This window comes from Nannobrachium achirus, assembly GCF_963921795.1.
Source record: "Nannobrachium achirus genome assembly, chromosome: 17".
Taxonomy (NCBI): Eukaryota; Metazoa; Chordata; class Actinopteri; order Myctophiformes; family Myctophidae; genus Nannobrachium; species Nannobrachium achirus.
The window spans coordinates 57755288-57783225 of record NC_137824.1 but is presented as its reverse complement, the minus strand read 5'-3'; the positions used below and the strand labels follow the sequence as shown (position 1 = coordinate 57783225).

The 27938-nt window shown below is 42.2% G+C and overlaps 1 protein-coding gene across 4 annotated transcripts in view; it reads right to left on the bottom strand.

Moving 5' to 3' along the window:
* fam13b (family with sequence similarity 13 member B) overlaps window positions 1-27938 on the bottom strand; it is a 126512-nt gene that overhangs the window by 26633 nt on the left and 71941 nt on the right. For all 4 annotated transcript variants that reach the window (XM_080745997.1, XM_080745996.1, XM_080745999.1 and 1 more), the window contains 2 exons: window positions 26299-26423; window positions 105-149 (listed from right to left, as the gene is read on the bottom strand). In XM_080745997.1, coding sequence (XP_080602123.1) covers window positions 105-149; window positions 26299-26423 — 170 coding nt within the window. The remainder of the gene's footprint in view (window positions 1-104; window positions 150-26298; window positions 26424-27938) is intronic.

The window sequence follows — 27938 nt, the reverse complement described above, 5'->3', positions numbered from 1 at the left end:
TCATTGTGTAATAATTGAGTGTGTGCGACTGTGCGTGGAACTTTTCCACTTCCACTGTGTGTGTGTGTGTGTGTGTGTGTGTGTGTGTGTGTGTGTGTACTTACCCAGCAGAACCAGCAGGCAGGATGGATATAGGTGAGAGGTGGGAGCTAAAGGAACAGAAGAAAAGAGAGAAACAAGAAAACAAGCGGTTAGAACATCACCAACTGCTATCGACCAATGGAGGTTCTGTACTCTGTGCGGGCAGCAACCGGGCAGTCAGTGGAGGGCACGGAGAAGGGGGAGCCATGTGAAAATGTAGTAGGGATGGGACTATATGAAAATTTCATATCACGATTATTATCCTGAGGCGGAAACATTTGCCAAAAAATAGCAAATCTGCTTGTAGATCGGCTATATTTTCGGCAAAGACATAGAGTGAAAAAAATTACTATCAAGTACGTAAATTATAAGTACATTTTACCAATTATAGAGGATTTAAGTGGTACCGGATATGTAGCTCGTCAAATGAAAGGTGAATTGATCCCAGTGCATGACAAAGGACGATATCACGATAAATTAAAGGGTCAAAGGTCATCTCCAGAGTCAACTCAAACAAAGGGTCAAACTCGTTCTTCTGCTATACCACAAAAATGTGGAATGCCTTACCGAAGGTCTTAAAGGAGTGTGGATCACTAGCATCCTAAAAACCACTTACAGGCAGCAGCCGTTCGCAACTGGTAAAACAAACCTAGTCCAGCCCTACCCTCCCCTGCCCGTTCTTTGTATGTACTTACTGTTTGATTAGACTTACTGTTTTTTTGTTCTTTTTTTACCGACTATATCTACGGCATAGTACTGTGTTCTATTCGTCTGTCATTTAATGTTATATGAGATAATTAAATGGTTTCCTGTGGAAATAAGCTTAGTCTTTTCTAGGATCTCCTTTTAGTAGACCTTGTACCAGTGAACTGTACCGTCATGAAACTGTACCTTTCCTATGCAAACTCCTAATAGTCTTCAATCAATCAATCAATAAATCAATCAACCACAATTGGCAACTAAAGGTAATCACTGTGTGTGTGTGCGTGTGCGTGCGTGCGTGCGGGCAGCAACAAGGGCAGCAAAGGGGCTCTTTCATGCACACCCACAGATGGAGACGCCATCGTAGGTCGATAAAGACTGCATTATTTATGACCGATAGGAGACCACAATCCCTCTTAGCTCTCTCCATATGACTGTCCGTTTTCTACCTTTCTCCATCTAGTCCTGTTATGGGTCTCTTCTAGGGGTGTAACGATACATCTGAACAACGATACGATACGCATCACGATACATGGTTGACGATACGATACATGGACGATATTGGTTAATTCATGGGGATACAATACGATTCGATTCAATGATTTAAAATCGATATAGTAACTATTTAGCAAAGACAATAAATCTGTGTGAAACGTGTCAATAGAGCAGGTTTTTAAAGGGAATAATATATTATTATGGATATAAAGTAAACACTGTCATTCTTTAGCAAATACATGGACATTATATTTCAACACATATGGACAAACAAACCAGCACCTTGACATGAATTTTACACATTTATCGATAGACCAAGAGTAGCTATATTGAATGGAAAAGTAATTAGACCCCTCTTTTTCATTTTCCCTCTTAAAATTGCTAAATACTTCATTTCCATACAATCGATTATTTGCACTGCAAAACGATTCAATACCGATTATTTGCATTGTAAAACGATACGATACGATATACAAAGCCAAACGGTACAATATTTGCTTTTGCACATCGATATAGTAGATCACTGCCAATTAAAATAGTTTTTTCGATTCAGTTACTATATCATTACACCCCTACTCTCTTCTCTCCCCTCCAGTCTCCTGTCAGTGATCTGATCCACCCATCAATGTATTCTTCCATCAAACGAGAATTCCATCGCATGAGAATGTGATTGCTCCTTCTCTTCTCTCCATGGATCCCTTTCCCCATCTCCCCTCTCTTCAACTGCTTTTCGTTGCACAGAAATGTCAAAACACTGGTTATGCACGAGACAAGACCACTTGAAGCCATTGCAGCGTTTGCTCACGGATGAAAGCTTGATGTTGAAGAGCTGAATACACAGCCTGTATTTGTATTAGTCCTTCAATCATTGTGTGCAAACCCTGCTGCTTAGATTCTTTGTATTTCTTTGGTCCAACGCAGTTATTCTAGTCTTGAGCCCAGCATTTCCAATGGATATATTGTCTACATACGTATATGTGCACCACAACATCTCATGTAATCTCAGATTCCCTTTGTGCCACTGTGATCTTTAGACTGTTTGTGCATACTGTATGTGCGTGTGCGTTTTGTGGAGATCAAACACTGAGCCTTGGACTATCTGGAATAAAAAGACACACACACTCCCCTACACGTTGAGAAATGCCCACACCGGAGACATATGTGCATGCACTCACGTGGGCACCCTCCCCTCCCATTACCATAAATCCAGAGAAAGTGAGAGTAAAGGTTAGTCAAGCATGAGAAAAAAAAAAACAGAGGTCATTGAGGTCCCCGAGGGCCCCTTCTCCCTCCAATGTGTCCTCTGTGTCCTTCTCTGTCATTTCCTCTGAGACTACATAACAGCTGGGTCATTTCAGACTCTCTACAGCAGAGGTGGCCAACTTTGATGATGGCGAGGGCCACTATATTTCCACCTTCACTCCAGAGGGCCACATTGCACATTGCTACGTCCTACTTTGTCATTCTAGTATCTCATACAAAAGAAGCAAAAATAGCCGATCTACAAGCTCAAAACGCATCGCAGTAGATCGGCTATTTTTGCTTCGTTTGAATTGGAATCCTGAATTGTTGTTGTTATTTCTTAATTGGAATCCTGAAATGTAACATTTTGATTTAATTTAGTTATATACTCATGTTAACTTTGTGAACCTAAATACAAATACATTGGACATAAAAAAAATACATTTTAATACTACTATACTAGTCATTAAGCTACTAATATAAACTGACGGAATTAAAGCAGGTCATGTTTGGAATTGTAACAGCTGAAATCAATAATATATCAGTATTCCGGTATTAACCTGCGGGAGGTGGGGGCCGCATGTGGCCCCCGGGCCACCAGTTGCCCATGTATGCTCTACAGCTTCATTTATACTCCATTGAAAAAAGAAAACTCACCAGATTTTAAAGCCAACAATGAAAGGACGCTGACCATTATAGCACTGGTTCTGAAACCTTTTCAAGGACTCCCAAATCAAAATATATTTGGCTTCATCTGATTTTTTTCTTTGCCAGGGAGGAGAAAATGAAAACCAGATTTTTTTTTATGAAATAGCAGATGTACAAGCTTGCAGCGTGGCATGCTGTGAGCTTGTATATCTGCTATTTTTTGGACGCCTGGGGTTCCACCCGGACGGACCCACTTTTGAGAAACACTGCCTTAAGAGTTATGACTTATTGAGTTATTATGTGTGTTTGCACCTGACCATTAGAGTTGGTGGCTTCAATACCTTGCTAAAAGAGAGCCTTGACATTATGTGTACAGTACGGAACCCTTCTCTTAGGCAGCTCCCTTTCATGGAAGTCTGCGACCTAAAGGAATCCCTAAAGTGGCACAAGGCGGCAAGTAGGGGTGGGCGATATGGTGATAATTATCGTTGAGACGATACACTGTCTCCATGATATGCCTTTTCAGAGGTATCGTATATATCGTGATACAATTGTCAAAAACTCCTGTTTAATCGTTAATACAGAGATTCTTTGCAGAATTCAATATAAACCTGCATTTTGGTCTAAATCAGTAGTTGTCAAACTTTTAAAATGTCAAGGTCTCCACTCTCCTCTTAACTCTGACAGCATACATATGAAACCAAATGGACCCGTAAGGGTCCATTTGGTTTCATTTGTATGCTGTCAGAGTTACATACTTGTAAAGCTCAATGTAGACCTCCCAAAAGGAACCCAGAGTCTAGTTTATGTCAAGTAACTTGAAAAAAAAAGAAGAAAAAAAAAAGAAAGAAAAAGCGAAAAAGAATTGTGATAAAATCGTGCATCGTGATACAGCTTGGGAAAATATTGTGATATTGTATTTTTCCATATTGCCCACCCCTAGCAGCAGGTAGAGTATAAGCCTTTGAGCAAGCAAGGTAACATCACACTGTTTTGTACAATAGTAGTGGCTAAGGGAGATAAGACCTTAATAAGGACGTACCATAGCTAGCTGTTAGCTGGCAGACACAGCTTAACTCCTCAGAGGTAGATATTTGTTTATCTATGGGAGGAAAACGGTGTTTTATTGTCTGACACCTCGTGGCAGACCAATAATTTATGCTGCAAACAATGTACCACTTTTGTCAATGAGACACTATTGTTACAGCCAGTGTTGGGCTTGTAACTTTACAGAAGTCATTTATACAATACTTTTTTACTGAGTCGATCTCAGATTCATCAGAAGTTACACTACGTTTGTGCCAACCGTAAACGATTAAGATGAACGGACAGGAACCCACAAATAATAGTATGTCAGAAAAACAATACATTTGTGATTTTAAAGGAGTAGTTCACCCCCCAAAATGACTTTTTTTCTATTGATTACTCACACCATGGAGACTTGAGTTCAATAATAATTTTTTGTCACTTTCCTAAGACAAAATATGTATAACAATAAATTTACCCCCATGGATTCCGGAAGGGGACACAAATGCATTTGGGTCCCCATCCGGAATCAATGGGGGTACATTTACTATAATCACATTTTTGTCTTAGGAATGTGAAGAATACAAAAAGATATTATTGAACTCAAGTCTCCATGGTGTGAGTAATCAATAGGAAAAAAAAGTCATTTTGGGGGTGAACTACTCCTTTAAGAATCCATCAGGGATGAGCAGAATGAATGAGCAGGTCCTGTTAAGCCAAGGTGGGCAGTAGAGTTAATCTAGTGCTTGATGTCCTCATGAATAATTCCCTCGTGGGCAATTCTATCAGATCACAGTAAGCCGATCTGATGTGTGCTTAAAGTTTAACAGATCCCTGAGATCACAACAGGCTGAGCTCTCTTGCACAAACATAAGGCATCTGCCATTTTAACAACGAGCAATATCTATAATTATAGATTGGTAACTATAAACACATTTCTTAAAGGGTGGTTGGCGATCAAAGGGGAAACATTTTCATCAACTATTGATGCATTTCTGGGAGTGAAACCTTTCACTACATTTGACCAATTTTCTTTTCTTTTAACATATACACTTTTTCTTTTTCTTTTGTTCATAGTTTGCCATAGTTTTCTCATCACAATTACCATGGTCCTTTGTTCAATTTGGAGATGGTAATAATAACTCCCCTACAGTTTACAAAGCTGTTGTCCAAGGTTGTTGTGTAGCTCTTTATATCAATCGCCTATGATTCTCAGTGCCTAAAACGAACTACTGATAATATTGTCCCTTACAAGCACATCAGTCAAGTATTGAATTCAACAATAAAAAATAAAAAGGGGGGGGGGTCTATTTCTAACTCTCCAGCTGTTGCATAATAATATCTACACACCGTATATCCTGTACACGTCACATGCACCAGCGTGGACGGTAGTATATCACAATATGTAGGTCAGACATATCACTGCCTCAGAGTTGAGGCAGAGTGAAACAGAACCCATAACAGAGTATCAGTGAGTTAAACTGTATTCATAAGGTATACGTTATCATCATCATGCTCTAGTCAGCTGACTCACCAGCAATGACTGAGCTTTTTTTCTCTCTCTCTGCACTGAAAAAAGGGCACAAACAGCAGCTTTGATCTCAAATGAGGTCATATGCTCACGAGGAAAATAAAAATGGATCCCATTTACATTAATATTAGCTGCCGGCATCATGTTGGTGACAGCATACGATTCTATTCTAATAATACAGTATGTTAAAAAAGAGGTGGGGGGGGGGGGGGGACGAGTGGCTGCTAGGGATTGGACGATATGAACATTTCATGTCACGATTATTGTAACCAAAGAAATCACGATTTACAATATTATCGCGATAATCAAAATACTGCTCACACCACAAGTTAGGACCTCATTGGTTTAAATGCACGAGACAATATGCACTTGGCCAGTGAAGGCTTCACACACTTCATTATAGATGATAGCTGGCATTTTAAACCTCTATCCAGACTAGAAACACATGCAAACACTCCCTTTCTGCAACACAGAGATGTATACATTGTATACAAGGTCAGTGTGTGTGTGTGTGTGCCTTCCCCAGTGTGACAGGCCATGATTTGATACAGGTGCTGTAGTCAGCAATCCTTACTCTGGCACTGTAGGCATTACACGCACGCACGCACGCACGCACACACACACATTTTAGCAATTTATTTATGTCCACATAAAGGAGCGCGCACACACACAAATCAAGCGGGTTTCAGCAGGTAATCTACTTTACACACCCCCCTCCCTGACACACACACGATATGTATCTAGGGCTGTCACGATTATGAAATTTTACATGACGATTAATTGTCACTCAAATAATTGCTATTTAATTGTGTTATTTGTCATTGACAATTACATTTCTGTTTGGCTTGTAGACTTTGAAGTTGCACATGGCAGATATGACACGTAACCTAAATATACAAAGACATGAAGGACATATTTGACAACTTTACTCTTTAAAAAGAACATTGGGGGTGCCTGCTGGCCTAGTGGTCAAGGCACATACCACATACTAGGCTATGTTGCCTGCTGGCGTCGCCGGTTCGATTCCCGATTCGGACGACCTTTGCCACATGTCATTCCCCATCTCTCTCCCCATTTCCTGTCTACTATCCTATCAAATAAAGGCCTAAAAAGCCCAAAAACGAACGAAAAAAGAACATAGATACAGAACAAGAACATACTGTAGTTGTGAGCTTGTAGATCTGCTATTTCCACTACTTTTTAAATGTTTGAACATAAATAAAAAATGTGATTATGACGATTATCACAAAATAATTGTGATTATGTCAAATAATTGCGATTTGCCGATTATGTAATAATTGTGACAGCCCTATATGTATGTACCAAACCCGGAGCACCACTACCTAACATACCGTATATCGACTCTCTCCTGAGTGTCATCTTACATCTTGTAAACAGCCGTTCTGAACTCAGCCATTAAAGACAGTAAACATTTGTAAAACACTATCCTTCAGGCTTAAAAGTGGCTATCACACTGTTGATGTGCATTTCAGTTCATTGTTGTCAGCTTATCGTCTCTACACAGACAACAATGGGTAGGATTCAACCCACGAAAGGCAGAAAACATTCCAATGTCTGCACCTTTCTCAGAGTTCTTATGAGCCCCATGATGCACTGCTCCATGGACGAGCATTGACGTTCACAATGTCCGTATTCCGTAAGCACAATGAACAAGTTCAATGTCACGGGCTCACGGCCACGGAGAGTAGATGTTAAAAAAAACAAAAACAAGTAAAGGACAAGGTTGTAGTCGACATTCAGTCAACTTCAACAGAGATTCAGGCAACACGGTTGCCGTGAAACAGTTAATCAAACTAATTGATTTAAAAACAATCAATAATCAATAAAATAATGAATAACAGATTCTTATTTTCCTATTCAGATTAGTTAAATTAAAAACACGAGTAGGGAGCCGGGCAACAGTTAATCAAACTGATTGATTTAAAAACAATCAATAATCATTAAAATAATGAATAACAGATTCTTATTTTCCTATTCAGTTTAGTTAAATTAAAAAACGAATTCTTTTTTTTTAATCAAAACAGCTGGTCTACACGACTACAAGCTTGTGTTGTGAGCTTGTAGATCTTCTATTATGAAATAACGCAAAAGTGGTTAATCTATTCGTTCATATAGAAAAGATATCTAACAAAATATATTTCATCAATCCATTTATCAACTCATCCACTTTTTCATTCATACATTAACAGACGCTCGTATCATCCATACGTTCATTCTTAAGATTCCATTCACTCATTGTGTCACATCCATCAAATTAGTATTCCATTCATTCATCATCCTTCATTCATCCCCGGCAGTGTGGCGGGATTGCATAACTCAGCAAAAATCCCGAGTGTTAACTTAATCCATCAAGAATGGACCCAGGAAGGCTCCATTTTGATACTCTTGATTCTAATTCACACACAGGATTTTATATTGTCCCTTATCGTCACTGTCGGGCAGAAACCTCGTATCTCCAAGTTTCGAATGTATAAGTGTAAGTAAGGCCCTGCTTCATCATACAAGGCCGTCGCACAAAACTGGTGAAAACAGCAGATCTACAAGCACACAACGCCTCGCACAAGCACACAATGCCTCGCGGTGCGAGGCGTTGTGTGCTTGTAGATCGGCTGTTTTCACAAGTTTAGTTCCATTTCTTAAATGACAAATACAAAACGAACGCTTTTGGACATACAAGGTTTCCACCCGACAACAACAACGTTAATATTGTTACCTCTGCAGCAGAACGTCGCAATACATCCTCATCGTGGCTTGATTCAGTCAGCTGTGTTGCTGTTAATGGGAATCCGTGTTTGGCAGGTTGGATGACTCTGCCTGTAGCTGTGTCAGTGCAGTCAATAGACTTAATGTTCCAGAGCTCCTTTCCACTGGTTTGTCTGGGGTTTTCCCTCTATAGTCCAGTTCTGTAGCTTTACAAGTAGTTTTGTGTGTGCCAGTCCGCAGTAATTTCCCCTACTCTCTCTGACCTGTCTGTAGCCAGTGAGCTTTTATTTCAGTTACGAAGGAGTCTTGTGGTCTGGTCTCTTCTCTCTGTTGCTCGGCCACGGTTGAGCCTATAGGCTGCAGTAAACACAATCAAATCCAAGTAGGTAGAATACAGATGCAGGTCTTCGGGTAGACTATCCACAGCAGTAGCTTATCCTAGCTGAGCACTTTGTGGCGTTAAAAGTCTGTACCAAAAGGTCTAGCAACAGAGCCAGGGTTTTGTTTGGGTGTGTATGTGTGTAAGAGTGCATAGGTGTGTGCAGGCGTGTGTGCACGTATGTGTATGTGTGTGGGTGTGCATGTGTGTGTGTGTGTGTGTGTGTGTGTGTGTGTGAGTGTGTGAGTGAGACAGCAATCTCACTCCTGCACTCTTCCTGTCAAAGTGCTGCAGTAAACATCCAGCGCTCTGCTGAAATATACAAGCCCCCGACAATTCCAGGCAACCTTCCCCCGGAGGACCAATCGGATCGAAGGGGTTGAGGATGACAGCCAATCGTAAGCATGGGGCTGAGTTCTGAGAGCCAATCGCGGGGCAGCAAGTGGGAGGGGGGGTTTGTGCTCCAAGCTGACTCTTAACTCAACAGTTATCCCAGCCAGCTAGCCGGGCCAGACACACACGCACGCGCACACGCACGCACGCACGCACGCACGCACGCACGCACGCACGCACGCACGCACGCACGCAGATATATACCAACGGGCAATTCTGAGCCCTGGGTACTTTAACTATTGAAAAATAGCAGATAGCTCACAAGCTCACAGCGCAAGTCTTTGAATATTTCAAACTTCTAAGGTTTTTTGAAAATCCTACTGTATGTTTCTATGTCAGTGGTGCACAAACCTTTTCATGTGAAGGACCCCCAAAATGATATGTATTTGGCCACGGACCCCCATCTCAAAATATTTAATTCCAGGGAACCCCCAGAAGCAAAATTTGAGTTACAAAATGTTCGCTTAAAAAATACATATATTCAAAGATTTGCACGCGTTTTCACAACTTTTAAAAAATTGCAGATCTACAAGCTTGCAGCACGGCACTCGGTGCCGCGCTGTGAGCTTGTATATCTGCTATTTTTCAATAGCTAAATAATTAAGGCCCCTCCACCTTGGGCCCTAGTAGTAACTTTGTGTGACTCCCCCCCCCACCCCCCCCAACCCCTTGTAACACCCCTGCCAACGGGCACAAGCACAAAGGGGTTCACAGGCGATACACGGACACACACGCACGCACGCACGCACACACATACCTGTCTCTTTTATGTAACACCATAATCCCTTTGGTATGACAGTCAGAACAGAACAGCATCTCACTCTATTAGTGTGAAGGACCGACTAGAGCCCTCGGCCATGGCGTGAAGGAGAGAGGACAGAGGAAGTCGACGCAGCGAGAAAGTGAGAGAAGAGTAGAAATGACAGAAGGGCTAGAGGCAGAGATCAGGCCAAAAGGGGGAAAGGCAAAACTTACAAAGAGATATAAAGGACAGAAGCAGGGACGGACTGGGACTAAAATTCAGCCCTGGCATCTTAGCCCAGACCAGCCCCCACAACCAGCGCGCGCGCAGATACTCTACCGACTCATCCGGTCGAGGCACATACAAATACACAAGCTCTTAATACCACAACTTTTCTCCAAACTCATTTCTCCAAAAGCCCTTGAATATATCGCACTCACCTTACCTGTAACTTTCACTACTTCCCGAAAATATTTTTTTGAAAAAAAAAAAAAAAAAAAAAACCTTTTTTTTTTCTTTTTTTTTCAGCCCCCCAGCCCTCTGGCCTAGCGGCCCACCGGGCATATGCCCGGTATGCCAGATGCCCAGTCCGCCCCTGGACAGAAGAAGGGGAGAGAAAGATTGAGCAAGGCTACAAACGGGGGGGTTTTACAGATGAATCTCACTGTCTGTTCCGTTCGATAACCTTGGTTTTGTTTGTAGATCTGTGAGGAGTTTTTGTTATGCACACCGATAAACATGCTCATGCATCAAATGACTCACTAAATATAATAATGACTCGAGCAGCATGTTCTCCGGCAGATGGACTTCACTACAACCTGAGCTAAAAAGGTACAAAAGAGTCACGATTATGACATTTTACATGACGATTAATTGTCACTCAAATAATTGCGATTAACGATTTAATTGTGTTTTTGCCATCGACAATTACGTTTCTGTTTGGCTTTTAGGCTTTGAAGTTGCAGATGGTAGATATGACACATAACCGAAATATACAAAGAAATGACTGACATATTTGACAACTTTATACGTAGAACATTGATAGTGGCAATGGCCAATCTACAAGCTAACAAGAGCTTGTAGATCAGCCATTTCCTCTATTCTTTTTTTCTCAAATATGTTTATTGAGTTTTACATTTTTTACACAAAGACACTTCATCATATTCACAATATGCTTGACCTAGATATTATCACTGTGATGATGTCATGGGGATGAACCGTTGGTGCTTTCAGAAATTGACACAAAAGAACGAACAGTCGAGGCATTTGTTTGTTCATTGCACTCAACTTAAATGTTTAGCATTCAAGACCAGACCAGGAAGACAAAAAAACAACAACACTGCATTCAGATAATTATATTATAAGTTAAATCCAATCTAATCTAATATCACAATGTGGCTGTCAACACAAGGAGAGACTGTCAATGCATTTCTGCACATACTGTATGTATACATTCCTTTTCTTCCACGTTAACGTTAATCACATCTACTAAAGAAGTTATCCGTCTTATTATTTGCCTTTTATCATGGTTATCACTAGGGATGTCCCGATACCACTTTTTTGCTTACGGAGTACAAGTACGAGTACTTCATTTTGAGTACTCGCCGATACCGAGTACCGATACGAGTACAATTAATAATACAAAATGTCTTTAAATTACGTTTTTTTTTAGTTTTTTTTTTTATCAGATGTCCCTCACTTTCTGGCTGTATATAACACATTAAATTGCATTGCTTTCCCAGAAAATGGCACAACTGCCACACATTTCACTTTTTTTTTCAGGTTTAGCCCATGGAAATTCCTGTACTGTGCATGATCTTCTAGATCTGCTATGCTCAAACATATTGTATTTTACTTTTGATACTTTAAGAGAGAGAGAGAAAGGCGAAGTGGCGGAACACACAGGGTACGCGGGCGCTTTGTGAGCAGTATCTGACGAGTACCGATACCGCAAAATAGGCTGGTATTGGGGCGAGTACCGATACCACGAGTACCGATACCGCATCCCTAGTTATCACTTTCCTTGAACATCATAGAACACTTGATGGCAAGACAGAGAGCGAGAGAGAGTGTTCAAGTCGGTGTTCAAGTTTGTCTATTCTACTTTCAATTTTAGTAGATAGTGAGAATTTTCTTGTTTTTACATTGAATGAGGACAGAGTCAGTCAACAACAGATGATCTCTCCCTTTGCAAACTAGATCATATTTCAAATAGAAACAAATTCCCAAACAATCATTAATTGCACTAAACATTTTGATTACTATTCTGGCACAGGCTATTTTCAGGTTTTCGCTAGGCCTACATAATGACAGCAACAGCTCTGCATTCACAAACCCAAAGGCGCATCAGTAAACATTAAGGAGTCTGGAACAAAGCCACCATTTATACTTTGCCACGTGATTAATAATTGCACTCATCAGCAAACCTTTATGGGAGAGTTATGGAGTGTTATCATTAGCACAGTATCTTAATAAGACCCTAAACTTACAACGGGGGCAGATAGCAGCTGCACGTGATGTGCAATTCACAGTGCTATCAGCAGACCCAACACGTTCTTTAAGAAATCGTCCCTCAATCTTTTCCTTAACCGACTTGAGAACAAATATTTGGGTATGCCTTCCATATTCAAGGTAAAATACCAGTAAGGCGCTCTACAGACGGACAGCGGTTGCCGCCGGGGCTCCCGCTTGGATCTGCGAGGACCGCGCCGCGGTGATCCACAAACACACTCGCTCTTTGAGTAAACGCTGCGCGGTATTTCACAAAGATGAACACAATCCATCTCTCACCGCCCGCGTACGCATGCACAAACGAGCACGCTCGCGGGGATATTCACGGGACTGCGCCCGCTTGCCTCGCCGCCTCTAAACTTCGCTGCGCGGACGAAATAGCCGCCCGCCTCTCATTGAAAATGAATTACTAGCAGGCGGTGACCGCGTACCGTCTGGAATCCCCTTAAGACTCCCTAATCGGGAGATAAGCGACCGCCAAACTTTAGAAGGCAATGGTAGCCAATCAGGAGGGAATATGGGAAATTGGACAGATCCATGTCGATGACATGACTGTAGAGATAATGTGTACCGCTTTGCGTGATTTTACGGCAAAATCTGTAGGAGCAGTGTCCAAAAATGTGTTTTGCAAGAATTGGCCTTGGAGTTGGTGGCGCTAGAAGAGGGCCATGTGAGAAATTACGTGGAGGTTGTGGTTTGGCAGGAGTGTGTACAAAGTTTGGCATGGATAGGGGCAACGGTGGCGGAGATATGAGTAGGGCAAAAGTGTGACGTGAAGTGTGACGGACAGACTGACAGACAGCTGGTGGAGGTTTTGATAGTAACTGCGACCTGACGGTCGGAACTCGGAATCAGTGCCAGTAATGTGGGTGACAACTGATAAGGGGTGCGGGTGCGCACGTGTGTGTGTGTGTTATCTAGACTGGTTGGTATATCATATTCTATAACTGTACCAGGTATCAGACCGTGGCATAATGTGAAGTCAGGGGCACGAGAGAAGGGAGAGGGAAGAAGAAACAATGAAAGAGGTGCTTCTTCCACCCAATTACTCCCAAACTGGCTGGCATCTCAGCTGCAGTAAACAAGCAGGTGGGCTCAATGTGAACTGAAGAATTTTGAGGGTCAGGGCCCTGCTATCTATACACTGTACATAAGCAGATACACACACACACACACACACAGGTGATAGATGTGTTAGTAGCCTGTAGGTCAGGACGCAGCTATCTATAGCCTGGCTACAACTCCCCCACATGCAGTAGTACATGAATGTTTGCACATGAACACACATTTACAAGTAGGGCTGACCCAATTACTTCTAACCTTTCGAGCTTTGTTTGACGCCGCGGGATGGGAACAGGAAATAATGTGCTTGTTTTTATTTCTAGGATTATTGAATGCTTTAGCTATTGAAAAATAGCAGATCTACAAGCTCACAGCGCTGCACCGAGTGCCGCGCTGCGAGCTTGTAGATCTGCAATGAAAAATCATGACAATTTGTATCCCTAGCAGTTGAGCACGTCATGATCTTGTGCACCACCTAGATGCTGCAGTGAGGAATTACAAATGTCTGTAAAGGATTCTAATAACCACATAAAGTTTACAGAATGAAACGGTGAGTAAAATCCAACACATAAACAAACCCAACCTTCTTTGCAGCAGCGTTGCAACACAGCCTGTTTTAAAACTGTGTCATATAACGCATAATTGAATGCATAAAATCATAACACATTCTTTGCTTTAAAGAGCAAAACATGAGTGTCCAACTCATGTTTTATTTAACTTCTGCATTTTCAAGTCTTTTAGAGCAGCAGAAAATTAAGGTGAGCTCTGGGACTCATTAATTCCTAGACTTATTATTAAGTTGAACTTTCAAATTAAAATGGAATTTTGCTCCAATAGCTTCGACACCCCCCAAAAAAGCTTTGAAGGTCAGCCCTACAGAATAACGCATACATGCATGCCATGCATTGCAAACTAGACATACGCCCCCCCAAAGAAGCTTTGAAGGTCAGAAAATATAGGTCAGAACATACTGTACTGTATTGTCACTATCGGAATGAAACCTTTTATGTTTTGTTATTTTTTTTCCAAATGAAGGCCCTACTTCATCATGACAAGAGTGTCGCACTAAAGTAGTAGCGATGCGACGCGTTGTACGTTTGTAGATCTGCTATTTTCACTATTAAATACAAACATAAATATTATAATAACTAAAGGAACGGGGTTAGACGTACAAGGTTTCCACCCGACGGCGACTATATATAACATACATGCAAACTAGACATGCAGAGCACAGGGAATGCACTGAGGTGTGAAAACAAGTGTGTGAGACCAGGAGTGTCACACCAAATTCTGGGCCCTGGGTACTTTAGCTACTGAAAAATAGCAGATATACAAGCTCACAGCGCTGCACCGAGTGCCGCGCTGCGAGCTTGTAGATCTGCTATTTTTGAAAAATCGTGAACATTTGTGCAAGTCTTTGAATATTTCAAATCCTTCTAAGGTTTTTTTTTGTTGAAAAAAACTATGTTTCTATGTCAGTGGTGCTCAAACCTTTTCATGTAAAGGACCCCCAAAATGATATGTACTTGGCCACGGACCCCCATCTCAAAATATTTCGTTTCAGGGACCCCCCAGAAGCAAAATTTGAGTTACAAATGTTTGCAAAATACACATATTCATATATGTATTAAATATACACATTTTTACGAGTTTTCAAAAATAGCAGATCTACAAGCTTGCAGTGAGCTTGTAAATCTGCTATTTTTCAATAGCTAAAGTATAAAATAGTTAAGGCCCCTCCACCTTGGGCCCTGGTAACTCAGCCCCCCCCCCCCCCCCCCCCCCCCCTTGTGACACCCCTGTGTGTGACTGTGTAATGTTCGAGGTCAAGACTGACACATTAGACGTAGACTTGCTGTCATGGAATGTTTAGACCAGGGGTTACCCGCGGTTACGAGGAACATTGCGAGGAAGTGACAGTTGTTTTGCATGGTGGCAATTTCAAAATATTTACAGGAATTTCATGACCGTGGGAACCCTGGATATCGTCATCGATACATCGATGGGATAATCAGTTAAGTGTCATGATGTTTGTGTTGGGGACGATCCAGCCGGTGGTCAACAGGACTTGTGTGGGACACTCTGAATGTCACAACCCTTTCCCTCTCTCGTCACTTGCCCAACATGTCACTTGTAACCATTGGAAATGACTCCCAGAACATTCCCTGTCCCTCACGCTAGCCCCCCTTCCTCACATACACAACCCCAGCTGACCCCCCATCACACACACACACACACACACACACACACACACACACACACACACACACACACACACACACACACACACACACACACACACACACACACACTCTTCAACCACTCCAGCCTATTTCGGTGCCTAGTTTCCATGAAGAGAGACTACAGTCAACAGCCACAGACAGAGATGGATGGAGATTAGGGCATTAATGACTTGTGATTTTTGCAAGTCGACTCGACTCAGTAAAAAGTTGAGTTGCAGTCAACTTTATCGTGTGATGACGTCATCAAATCACACACGACCCCACAATTATTCTGGGGGGTCCCCAGATGATTAACTGTTTTCTCACTCAACTGTAAACAAACCAACATAAAGTTTAAATATAGAGGGTATCTACACATTTCTAAATTGACAATTTAAGGACATTTTAATACCTCTAAAATGACAAATTAAACATTGTCCAAATTGTCAAATATATAGAGGCAGAAATTGTGAAAATAGCCAATCTACATGCTGAGCATGTAGATCTGCTATTTTCACAATAGAAAGTATTATTTTTATTTGTATTCAACTTCGACTTTCTCTGGTGGGAGTCGACTTGTGTAATGAAGTCGACTGAGACGACTTGTCGACTTTTTCGTTAATGCCCTAATGGAGATAGATGGAGAGAGAGAGAGAGAGAGAGAGATACTAGAAAAAGTTGGGAATCTAGCGCCATGGCATTATTTGAAGAACTGATGTGAGCAATCACTGTCAAAATGTATGGTGTGTGTGTGTGTGTGTGTGCGTGCGTGCGTGCGTGTGTGCGGTGGCTGTCACAGTCTATTAAAGGATAATTGCAACGGCCGCCAAGGGCACAATCCCCTGTCTGTCAAACACTGGACAAATGACATGAGCACAGTTACTGCTGAGTAACTAGATGAGGGTTCTGTCTCTCTCTCAGAGCTGTCACAACCACCTACACATGAGTAACTAGATGAGGGTTCTGTCTCTCTCTCAGAGCTGTCACAACCACCTACACATGAGTAACTAGATGAGGGCTCTGTCTCTCTCTCAGAGCTGTCACAACCATCTACACATGAGTAACTAGATGAGGGCTCTGTCTCTCTCTCAGAGCTGTCACAACCACCTACACATGAAAACAAACAACTAGAAGCAGTGCTCTTCCGAGCACAGGTCTCTGCCAGGTCAGGTAGGTTATTGCGGCCTCCTGGTGGCGCTATAATAGGGCAACGTTAAGAGGGTGCCAAGTGTTCTTGAGACTTTTACAGCAATCGGCAAAATTTCACGCAAATCGCAGGCTGCCTTCATTGAGGCATTTTGTTTAAAACTGACCAATCCTGCAAACTTTGGAAGCCAATGTTAGCCAATCAGGGTGGAATTTGACATGACTGTAGAGATACTGTCTACCTATTTTCGTGATATTTGGACAAAATTTGTAGGAGTAGTGTCCAAAAAAGGTCAGTTTCTGAATTGGCATCCAGGGAGTGTGTGTGCACAGTGTGGCATTGACCGGGCCAACGGCACCAGAGATTAGCTGGTAACAGACAGACGGACGGACAGGGGGCTAAACATCTCCCCATGCCTTCGGCTTGGCGGAGACAACAGACAAACAAACAGCTTCACTTCTCTTACACATGCCTTTTGAGAGCGACTGACACATTAGGACACTTACTGGTTTTAAACACCCATAACAGCTGAGAGTGAATGAAAGTGCAGTTTTATAGGTTCATGTCCATTCAATACAGATCAGCACACACGCACACAGAGCAGGATGCTGGTTCTGGAGCATAAGGGGGCACATGCCGCTCGCAGGCATCAGCATCTCAGTGACGGAGGGTGGGTGGGACATATTTCCGGGAAATGTTGTGGCGAGTGGTAATGCAACAAATAAGACATCTCGGTCTGGCACATGGTGAGCTAGGCTCACTGCCGTATGACACCTGTGGGGGCAATATTGAAACCTTTCTGTTTCACTTGAGCCCTATTTTATAGTTTTAAATATGTTAAAAAATAGCCTAAAATTATGACATCTTGTGAACTTGTAGATTGACAGTCTCGTAGATCGGCTATTTTCAAATATCCTAGGTATAAAATAGGGCTAAAGTGGTAAATGTATGTTTTATGATATTATAATTTATATCTGCAAAGTAACTAACTAAAGATTTCAAATAATTGTAGTGGAGTAAAAGTACAATATTTGGATCTGAGATGTAGTGGAGTACTTTCCTAGCCTCGCAAGCCATCCCGAGTTACGTCATCACCAATGTGCTTCCTTTCTCGGTCTGGTGTCCCTCCCATCGAGTCTCTTTATGAGAATTTAGGTTCAATTTCCAATCAAAAGGCTGCATTACGAGCGAACCTGCCTCACACCGCTCCTGATTGGTCGAGCGGCTGCTACAGCTCTCGCATTTTGTAAATAAACATGGCGGACCCCTTGTCCGATGCGAATTCACAAATCGCAAATAAAAGCTGCATTAAGCGAAGTTTTATCTGAAATCAACGGCATCTCATAACTTAAAAACGAACAACAGTTTGCACCTTTGGAATTTCTGTCTGTAAAAGACGTATTTGATGTTCTCCCGACGATGTTTTGATGCACTGATGACTACTGAATGGACCTGTCAGTCAAAGTTAGTAACTACGTCATCGCGTAATGCATTGTCTATGGAGAACTCCCAGACCGAGTCTGGCTGTTGCGAGGCTAGTACTTTCCACCACTGGGGTGCAGGCATAAGGTGGTTTCTGATACGTAAACATGGAATTCCATGTCTGGTTTTCCCCCGCCCACCCATCCATCCACCTGTGTGTTTGAGTGCATATCGGCGCGTACTCCAATTTGACTTGTGATGATATCGGCAGACAGACAGTTACTTTTCTTTTTTTTTTCTTTTTTTTAAGTTTTAAGACACTTGAATTAATCCTCCCAGTCTAGACACTGAGGGCAGCATATACGCTTACAGACCTGGGCGGTACAGACCAATTTTTAGGGTAAATACTGTTAATAATATACAATTACCCACATGGGACCTCACACGTCAATTAATTGCTTGTCTTGGAAATAAGAGAATGCATGAGGTTTGTGGCAAATGGTGCCTTTCTATAACACTTTTTATCCAAAAGCGCTTTACATAAATTGTGCATTACATTCACACACACATTCATACACCGATGGCAGAGGAAACCATGCAAGGCACCGACCTGCACATCGGGAGCAGCGGTTCTACTCCAAGTCTCTCTCGGGTGACTGAACTTCTCACCCTATCTCTAAGGGAGATACCAGCCACCCGTCTGAGGAAACCCATTTCATCCGTTTTCACCCGTGACCTTATACTTTCGGTCATGACCCACACTTCATGACCCTAGGTGAGAGTAGGAACAAAGATTGCTCGGTAGACATAGAGCTTTGCCTTCCGGCTGAACTCTTTTTTTCTTCACAACAGCGCGATTTAGCGACTGCAAAACCGGTCCTGCTGCTCCGATTCTCCGGCTGATCTCCTTCTCCGTATGTTTGGTTAATGAGTGACTAGAGTACATGAATCCAGGTTTGGACGCATGCGCCTTGACACGTGCATCGCTACATACATATGTAGTGATGCACGTGTCAACCCACAACCTGTGTTATTATAGTTAACTAAAACTAACAAAATAAAAAAATACTAGAATTGAAACGAATTAACTAACTGAAATTGTACCGTGTGTTCACAAAATGTACTAAAACAAATTAAAATCATAGAGAAAATGTCCTTTTTGTAGTCTTTGTCAGAATCAATTTCTCTACAAGCATGCTTTCAGCTCAGCTGATCATGCACTCAGAGCAGCACAGTAGGTTAAATCCTGGAACGGTGGACAATTATTTTTCCACACTGTAGCCAAACACTACTTGTTAAAATTCATTGTTAGAGAGAGAGAGAGTGTGTGTGTGTGTATGTGTGTGTGTGTGTGTGTGTGTGTGTGTGTGTGTGTGTGTGTGTGTGTGGGTGGGTGCGCGTGAGAGTGTCTACGTGAGACGCCAACGTTTGTGAGGTTCAAAACGTGTCCGTCATGCAAGCAGTGTTCTGCCAACTATGCCAAGGCAAGCCTACGTGACTCTTGTGTGTGTGCGTACGTGTATGCGCGCGTGGATTATGGATTAGTGCACGTAATCATCTTAAGGCCAGTGGAACATGGCTAGCAGCATGACCCTGACCCAATAAACCCCACAGTGAAGCGCACGCACACACACACACGCACGTGCGCACACACACACACACACACACACACACACACACACACACACACACACACACACACACACACACACACACACACACACACACACACACACACACACACACACACACACACACACACACACACACACACACACACACACACACAGCTGTGATTAGACTACTGCTCTATAACAGACCCACCACTATTCTGTAAAAAACTTGAAAGTGCTGTGTTTATAACTTTTTATCTTCCAAGAAACTAGGTACTACTGATAAACTAGAAATCAATGGCCATGTCAATGTGATAAATATGTATACCGTGGCATGCATGGTAAAGACAATACAACTCTCCAGTTCTAATAGTTGTCTGGTTCTTCAGCTACGAGTAATATATCGTCACTGTCGGGCAGAAACCTTGTATCTCCAAGTTTCAAATGTGTACATTTTTTTCGCAAAGTAAAGCACTGCTTCATCGCACAAGGCCATCGCACAAGTAGTGAAAACAGCCGATCTACAAGCACACAACGCTTCGCGGTGCGAGGCGTTGTGTGCTTGTAGATCGGCTGTTTTCACTAGTTTAAATAATTTTTAAATGATAAATACAAAACAAACGGTTTCCACCCGACAACGACAATATGCATTTAATTATTTATTTATTCTTGTCAATGAATAGATTAACCACTTGAGGTCTATTTTATACTTTGTCGCATAATGATGTCGAGCAAAACCAGTGAAAATAGCAGATCTACACGCTGACAGTGCGTGGCCATGAGCGTGTAGATCTGCCATTTTCACTATTTTTGAAATCTTTGAAAATGTTTGCCTAAAACCAGGGATCGATCTTTCTTAATTGATTTGTTTGATTAACTGTTGCATCGCTAAAAAGACCATGCCCTACTTCAAAGGACAAGGAGGCTAACTGTAATCTGTGTGCCATGCCTTTGAACAAGACTTCCCACTTGTTACTGTCATTCAATCCAAATTAACCCATTTAGGCCTAGAATTATTGAACCAGTGAATAATAGCAGATATACAAGCTCACAGCGTGGCACCGAGTGCCGCGCTGCGAGCTTGTAGATCTGCTATTTTTGAAAAAGTCGTGAAAATGTGTGCAAATCTTTGATTATTATGTATTTTCAAAGCGAACGTTTGTAACTCAAATTTAGCTTCTGGGTGGTCCTTGGAACTAAATATTTCGAGATGGGGGTCCGTGGCCAAATAAATATCAGTTTGGGGGTCCTTCACATGAAAAGGTTTGAGAACCACTGACATAGTAGTTTCTCAAGAACAGACCGACTGAGCTCCATTTAAGTGAAAAGGACCTTTTCTTTGACGATGGCTGGCCAGATTGCTGACATAGAAACATAGGTTCTTCAAAAGAACTTAGAAGGATTCAAAAGACACTTATAGAATCGGGTCCAAATTCAAATTTTCACAATAAAAAAAAAAAATAGCAGATCTACAAGCTCGCAGCGCGGCACTCGGTGCCGCGCTGCGAGCTTGTATATCTGCTATTTTTCAATAGTTAAAGCATAAAATAATGATACACAAAATGTGTACCCGTTTTAAAAGGGTTAAGCACATAAAACCATCACCCTTGAGGTCAACGTGGCAATAACAAAGTCGTTTTCATGATGGCATGTTTGTAGTGCAAAGCCAACGCAGCTGTGAAGCCCTGAGAGAGGATCTGTTTGGAATTCTGGGGAGGGAGGAGGTGACCATGCGCACTGGCTACGACGATGGTACCCCTCACTTGTCCACCGTGTCGGGTGGAGGACGGGTGTAACATTCTAGAGCAGGGGTTTTCAAAAACGGTGACGGTTTGACACGTGGCAGAGGAGAACAATAGAGAAGTGAGCGTGAAAGGGAGAGCCGTCATCCCTTTCATGGTAACAGCCACTTGCTGAAACAATGCTCAAATTTGGAGATTTGCGTGCTGACATCACCGATAATAAACAGTGTCGCCACCATGGCTGTCTGTCTGCATGCTGACGTCATACTCCGACGTCATAGTACTGACATCACAGACTGATACAACGGGTATTGCACAACAGGACGTCAATGGTGACTGTTCTGCCAAACGGGTATCGGTCAGGGTTCTCCAACATTCTGAGACACCTACATTCAATCCCTCATATACTGTGAGTGTGCATAACCCTCGGGCACAGGACTAGTTTACTTGATTCATCAGTTGAAAAAAAGCATGGTCTGTAGTGTACTCGGTTCATGAGACAGAGGCCTTGGTGGACTTTAACATATACCTCTCTCACTCGCTTTGCCTCTTGGTCTCATTCACCTTAACTTAGCGGTGGCAGACGGACCTTTCAAGCATGCAGGAAAAGGAAAAGAAACTCATAATGGACGTTTCACAGCAGACATTAATACCGTGGGTGTGTTTCATTAAGTGTTACTGTGCCAGCGTAACATAACGGTACAGAAGCTGCCCACATAAAACATGCCCACCATATATGTCATCACCTTCAGCTGGGTTTACAGTATCTGTCAAAGTGTCTGCCATGAAAAGGGTCTATAAATGGCACGGGTTTATCGGTCAAAATGTCTGCCGTGAGAGTCTATAAAATGGCATTTATGGTTAACTGCATTCCTGGGTGATAACGATTATCACATTTGTCAGGCACTGTCTCAGACTTTGAAAACCCCCGTTCTAGAGGCACTTGAACCCATTATGGTTGTGGTGTATTGATTGGGTCTGTTGGTATTCAAATACTGTAATCAACCAATGAGTTCATGTCATTTTCACCAAGCAAAACTAGCAGTTTTTCCATGGATTAAAGGGATATGGTGTGCTGTGTAGTGGTGGTCTGAAGCCATTTAAAGCAGATCATCCAGATCAGGATAGCAGACAGGATAAGGATGTTTTTTTCCCCAGGAGATTGAACCATGACCCGAGGAACCTCAATCTGGAAGAATATACTCTTTATCCTATGTAGGAGTATGTGTTTACGCTTGTCAGACTAGACAGTAGTCACAGCTCAGGTCTTCATAGTGTCTGCTTAACCCCAGCGTCCCTATTATATTCTTGGCATGTTAAAGTAGGTATACATGTTTGTATACCTAAAAAAAAATCGGCAGAAAGGGGGCAAAAGTTCAGCGAAAATAGCTGAACTAAAACCTCACAACACATCGTAACGTGTTGTGAGCTATTTCTACTATCTGGCATACAATTAAGTATAAAGGATTTACGTGGTTAACTAGGAAGGTATTGACAGGAGCAGAAGCTGACTTGCACACAATCAAACTGGGATAATGGTAGACCTTTGCACATAAAAACTAAAACAAAAAAAAACTTGGGTGGTGGTTAAGGGTGCAACAGTTAATCGAAACAAAAAAATATAAATAATCAATTTAAATAAAACACTACATTTTCAGAAATACCAAAAACGGATGGAATCCCTTAACTGAATTTCTGAGCGACACAGTAACGGCTTAAGTGATGAAACAAAAGTAAATCAAAAGGAATCCATTATATTCTGTGTTGATTCATTAATAGGTAGAAAATAATGAACGCTTCTCGATTGTTGGATTGATTAGAACGTAATCGATAGAATTATTGCTAAGAAGATAATGGATAGTTGCAGCCCTAGTGGAGGGTTCTGGATCCGGAACATATGATTACTTACTACGTGTTGAATAGATTTATTACAGTCATTCCAATTAAACAGTCCCATCAACTCCCACGGTACCAAGAAGTCTACAGTAGGGCATTGACCAAAAAGTCGACAAGTCGACTCAGTCGACTTCATTACGCAAGTCGACTCCCACTAGGGAAAGTCGAAAGTTGATAAAAAATAAAAAATAAAAAAATAAATCTTTGTATTTTTTCTATCATTATTTTTGCTCAATGCGTGCGTGTGTACAGCATTCAAACAGTAGGATTGCTTATTGTCAAGGACAGGATTCAATGGAATGACACCCCCCGTTTGATGATGACGTCATCAAACGATAAAGTCGATTCAACTCAACTTTTTACTGAGTCGAGTCGACTTGCAAAAATCACAAGTCGTTAATGCCCTAGTCTACATGTACATAATGTAACTCTACCTCTTTACCTGACACTGGGCCAAAACAACGTGGTGAAAGCATGCACCCAGTAAAACCCAGGCCCGTTTTAGTTTGGTTGTTCCTTTACTTGACTGACAGTAACATGTGTCCACTCCTCAAGGTCAAGAAACTGTTTTTGTACGGCTATGCGGCTGCGCAAAACTCAAAAGCTTATCATACCAACATAATACCGTATGCATCTTAAGCTTGCATATAAAAACGTGGCAAACCATTCCCACAATCACTGACAAATTAACCCGCAAAGACCTGGAGTCGCGTTAGATTTTAACCACTTTAACCATTATTTTATGCTTTAACTATTGAAAAATAGCAGATATACAAGCTCACAGCGAGCTTGTAGATCTGCTATTGTCGTGAAAATGTGTGCAAGTCTTTGAATATCTTTGTCCCCGATCTTTGACCCCACTTCTAAATCCTTCCTCTAAATCAGTGGTTCTCAAACGTTTTGATGTCAAGGACCCCCAAAATTACAGGTATTTAGCCACGGACCCCCATCTCAAAAAATGCTGTTCCAGGGACCACCCAGAAGCAAATATTTGAGTTACAAATGTTCGCTTTTAAATAGATATATTCAAAGACTTGCAAAAACAAGTCATGATTTTTTCAAAAATAGCAGATCTACAAGCTTGTATATCTGCTATTTTTCAATAGTTAAAGCATTCAATAATCCATAATCATTGATTTAGGTTAAATCAATGAAAAGTCCTGGACACCCACCAAGTACTTGTTCTCACCAGAATCCAAAAGGTTGCATAACTAAACTAGAAGCAGTGCTCTTCCGAACACAGGTCTCCACCAGGCCACACAAATTGCCCTGTTATAGCGCCACCATGAGGCTGATTTGAGAAATTTGAATTGGCATTTCTTTCTCTACCTAGTGGGAACGTGCACGCTGTGTTCATGATTTGAGGCATTTTGTTCAAAACGGCGCAATCCTGCAAACTTTGGAAGCCAATTGTAGCCAATCAGGATGGAATATGGGAAATCGGACGTATCCATGATGATCACATGACTGTAGAGATACGGTCTACCGATTTGTGGGATTTTTGGACAAAATCTGTAGGAGTAGTGTACAGAAATGTGTTTTGCAAACATCAGCCTCATGGTGGCGCTAGAACAGGGCCATTTGAAAAATGTGGGGCAGAATTGGCATCCAGGGAGTGTGTGTGTTCAGTTTGGCAGCGATCGGGCCAACGGCGCCGGAGATTAGCTGTACACAAACTCGGAGGACGGACGGACGGACGGATGGACGGACGGACGGACGGACGGACGCACGCAGGCGAAAACATACTCTCCCCCTGCCTTTGGCTGGTGGAGACAATGAGTGGCCACCGTTGGCAGAGGGGACCTAAAGTGAGAAGAACGTAGCGTATGCTTATGGGAATCACGAGTGACATGAACGCAAATGCCTGGCCTGACAAGGCCTTGTCTAACCGGATTTCACAAATAATTGACAGCATAAAATGACTACAGCGGATGTTTTACATTGCTCTGATGCTAATCGGAACGGTGGATCGGAACACAGAGACCCACAGGTGTCTGATAGTGTGTGTGTGTGTGATAGTGTGTGTGTGTGTGTGTGTGTGTGTGTGTGTGTGTGTGTGTGTGTGTGTGTGTGTGTGTGTGTGTGTGTGTGTGTGTGTGTGTGTGTGTGTGTGTGTGTGTGCGCGCGCATGTGTGCACGCAGGGGTGTCGCAACAAATTCTGGGCCCTGGGTACTTTAACTATTGAAAAATAGCAGATATACAAGCTCACAGCGCGGCACCGAGCGCCGCGCTGCGAGCTTGTAGATCTGCTATTTTTGAAAAATCTTGAAAGTCTTTGAATATTTCAAATCCTTCTAAGGTTTTTTGAAAAAACTGTTTCTATGTCAGTGGTGCTCAAACTTTTTTACGTGAAGGACCCCCAAAATGATATGTATTTGGCCACGGACCCCCATCTCAAAATATTTCGTTCCAGGGACCCCACAGAAACAAATTTTGGGTTACAAATGTTCGCTTAAAAAAATACATATGTTCAAAGATTTGCACACATTTTCACGACTTTCCAAATATAGCAGATCTGCAAGCTCGCAGCGCGGCACTCGGTGCCGCGCTGTGAGCTTGTAGATCTGCTATTTTTCAATAGCTAAAGTGAACAATGAAGGCCCCCTCCACCTTGGGCCCTGATAACTCAGTCCCACTTTCCCCCCTCCCTTGTGACACCCCTGCCAAGACCCACAGGTGTTTGTACGTGTGTGTGTGCGTGTGTGTGTGTGTGCGCTACCTGTCAGTTGGGCATGCGGCATCGTGTGTGAGTTGCGGTGATGGGGCAGAGGCAGGGCCCTCGTCTCCGTCCTGAGGCAGCTCCTCACACTCCGTCTCACCCTTCTCATCATCCAACTCTGTGATCTAGAGAGAGAGAGAGAGGAAGAAACACCCCGGAGGTTAGCATCAAACAGCATTATATATACAGTATATTCATCATTACACTTAAATACACCGTGTCTCACTTTTGCCATGCAAGTTTAGACAGTTACAGTTTCATGCAGCAGTCATTTCATACCACTGATCTGTTGTTGGTTACTTAAAAAACAATCATTTACCATTACTTCAACTTGCATAAGGTTTAACATACTGCAGGGGTCTTCAACAGGGGGTCCGGGACCCCTAGGGGGTCCTCAGAGTTACTACAGGCGGTCCTCCAAATCTTTCTGTGATAGAAACTTGTTTTCTCCTTTTTTTATATTAACAACTTGAACCCTAGTGTCCATATTCTGAGAACTTTAGCCAAAAATAGCAGATATACAAGCACACAACGCCTCGCGTTGTGAGGCGTTGAGAGCTTGTAGATCAGCTATTTTTAACCAAAAAGAGCTTTGGTCAGCTTTTGGTGAGAAGGGGAAAAAGAGCAGACTAAGTACAGAGTGAAAGGTCAAGTTTATTAAGTATTGACGGTTCAACTGGTTAAATATCTGAAAACACAAATTGATATGAATCCCAAAATACACTCAAACTATGGAATCTATGAATAGGTTGTGGGGGTCCCTGCTTCATCTCTCTCTCTCTCTCTCAACTAAGGGGTCCTTGGCCTGAAAACGTTGAAGACCCCTGGTCTAGGACAAATCAAAGAAACAAAGTCATAAGCTGCACCTGGCTGCCTGTACTGTATGTGCACACCTGTATGCTAACCTACAGAATAAAAATTAAGCCCATAAAATAGTCTCCAGAAATGGTACAGCACTTAAGAGCCCAATCTGAGGAGCTACATGTAGCATTGCTTGCCTGAGATCGATTCCCGCCAGGACCATCTAATTTCCTGGCGTCCATTTTTATGGCCCATCTCAGCTACTGGCTTGTAGAAACTAAAAGAGAAAGTGGAGTGACCGCTTCACTTTAACAGAAGCAATGAAAGGTGCTTTCCATTCAGAATGTTCAGGGACTTCCAAAACTATGGTTATAAACTGTATGGTGTGTATAATTACATTTTTTTTTTTTTTCTTCACGGAAGTGCATTCCGGCTTTAATCCCTTTCCGGAGGATTTATACGGTTTTAAAACAGGATTTAATAAGCTTTGTTGTTTGAGGGAAAAGTTCAGCACAAGCCAAACCTCTTACTGACACTGTTATTTAATCCATTCAGAACGGGTACACTATATTGTGTATTATTATTTAACTAGTAAAAAATAGCAGATATACAAGCTCACAGCGCGGCACCGAGTGCCGCGCTGTGAGCTTGTAGATCTGCTATTTTTGAAAAATAGTGAACATTTGAATTTCTACCCAATTTTTACCTGATTCTATTAGTGTCTTTTGAATCCTTCGAAGGTTTTTTGAAAAACCTATGTTTCCACTGTATGTCAGCAATCTGGCTAGCCATCGTCAAAGAAAAGTGAGTCACTTAACTGGAGCTCAGTTAGTCTGTTC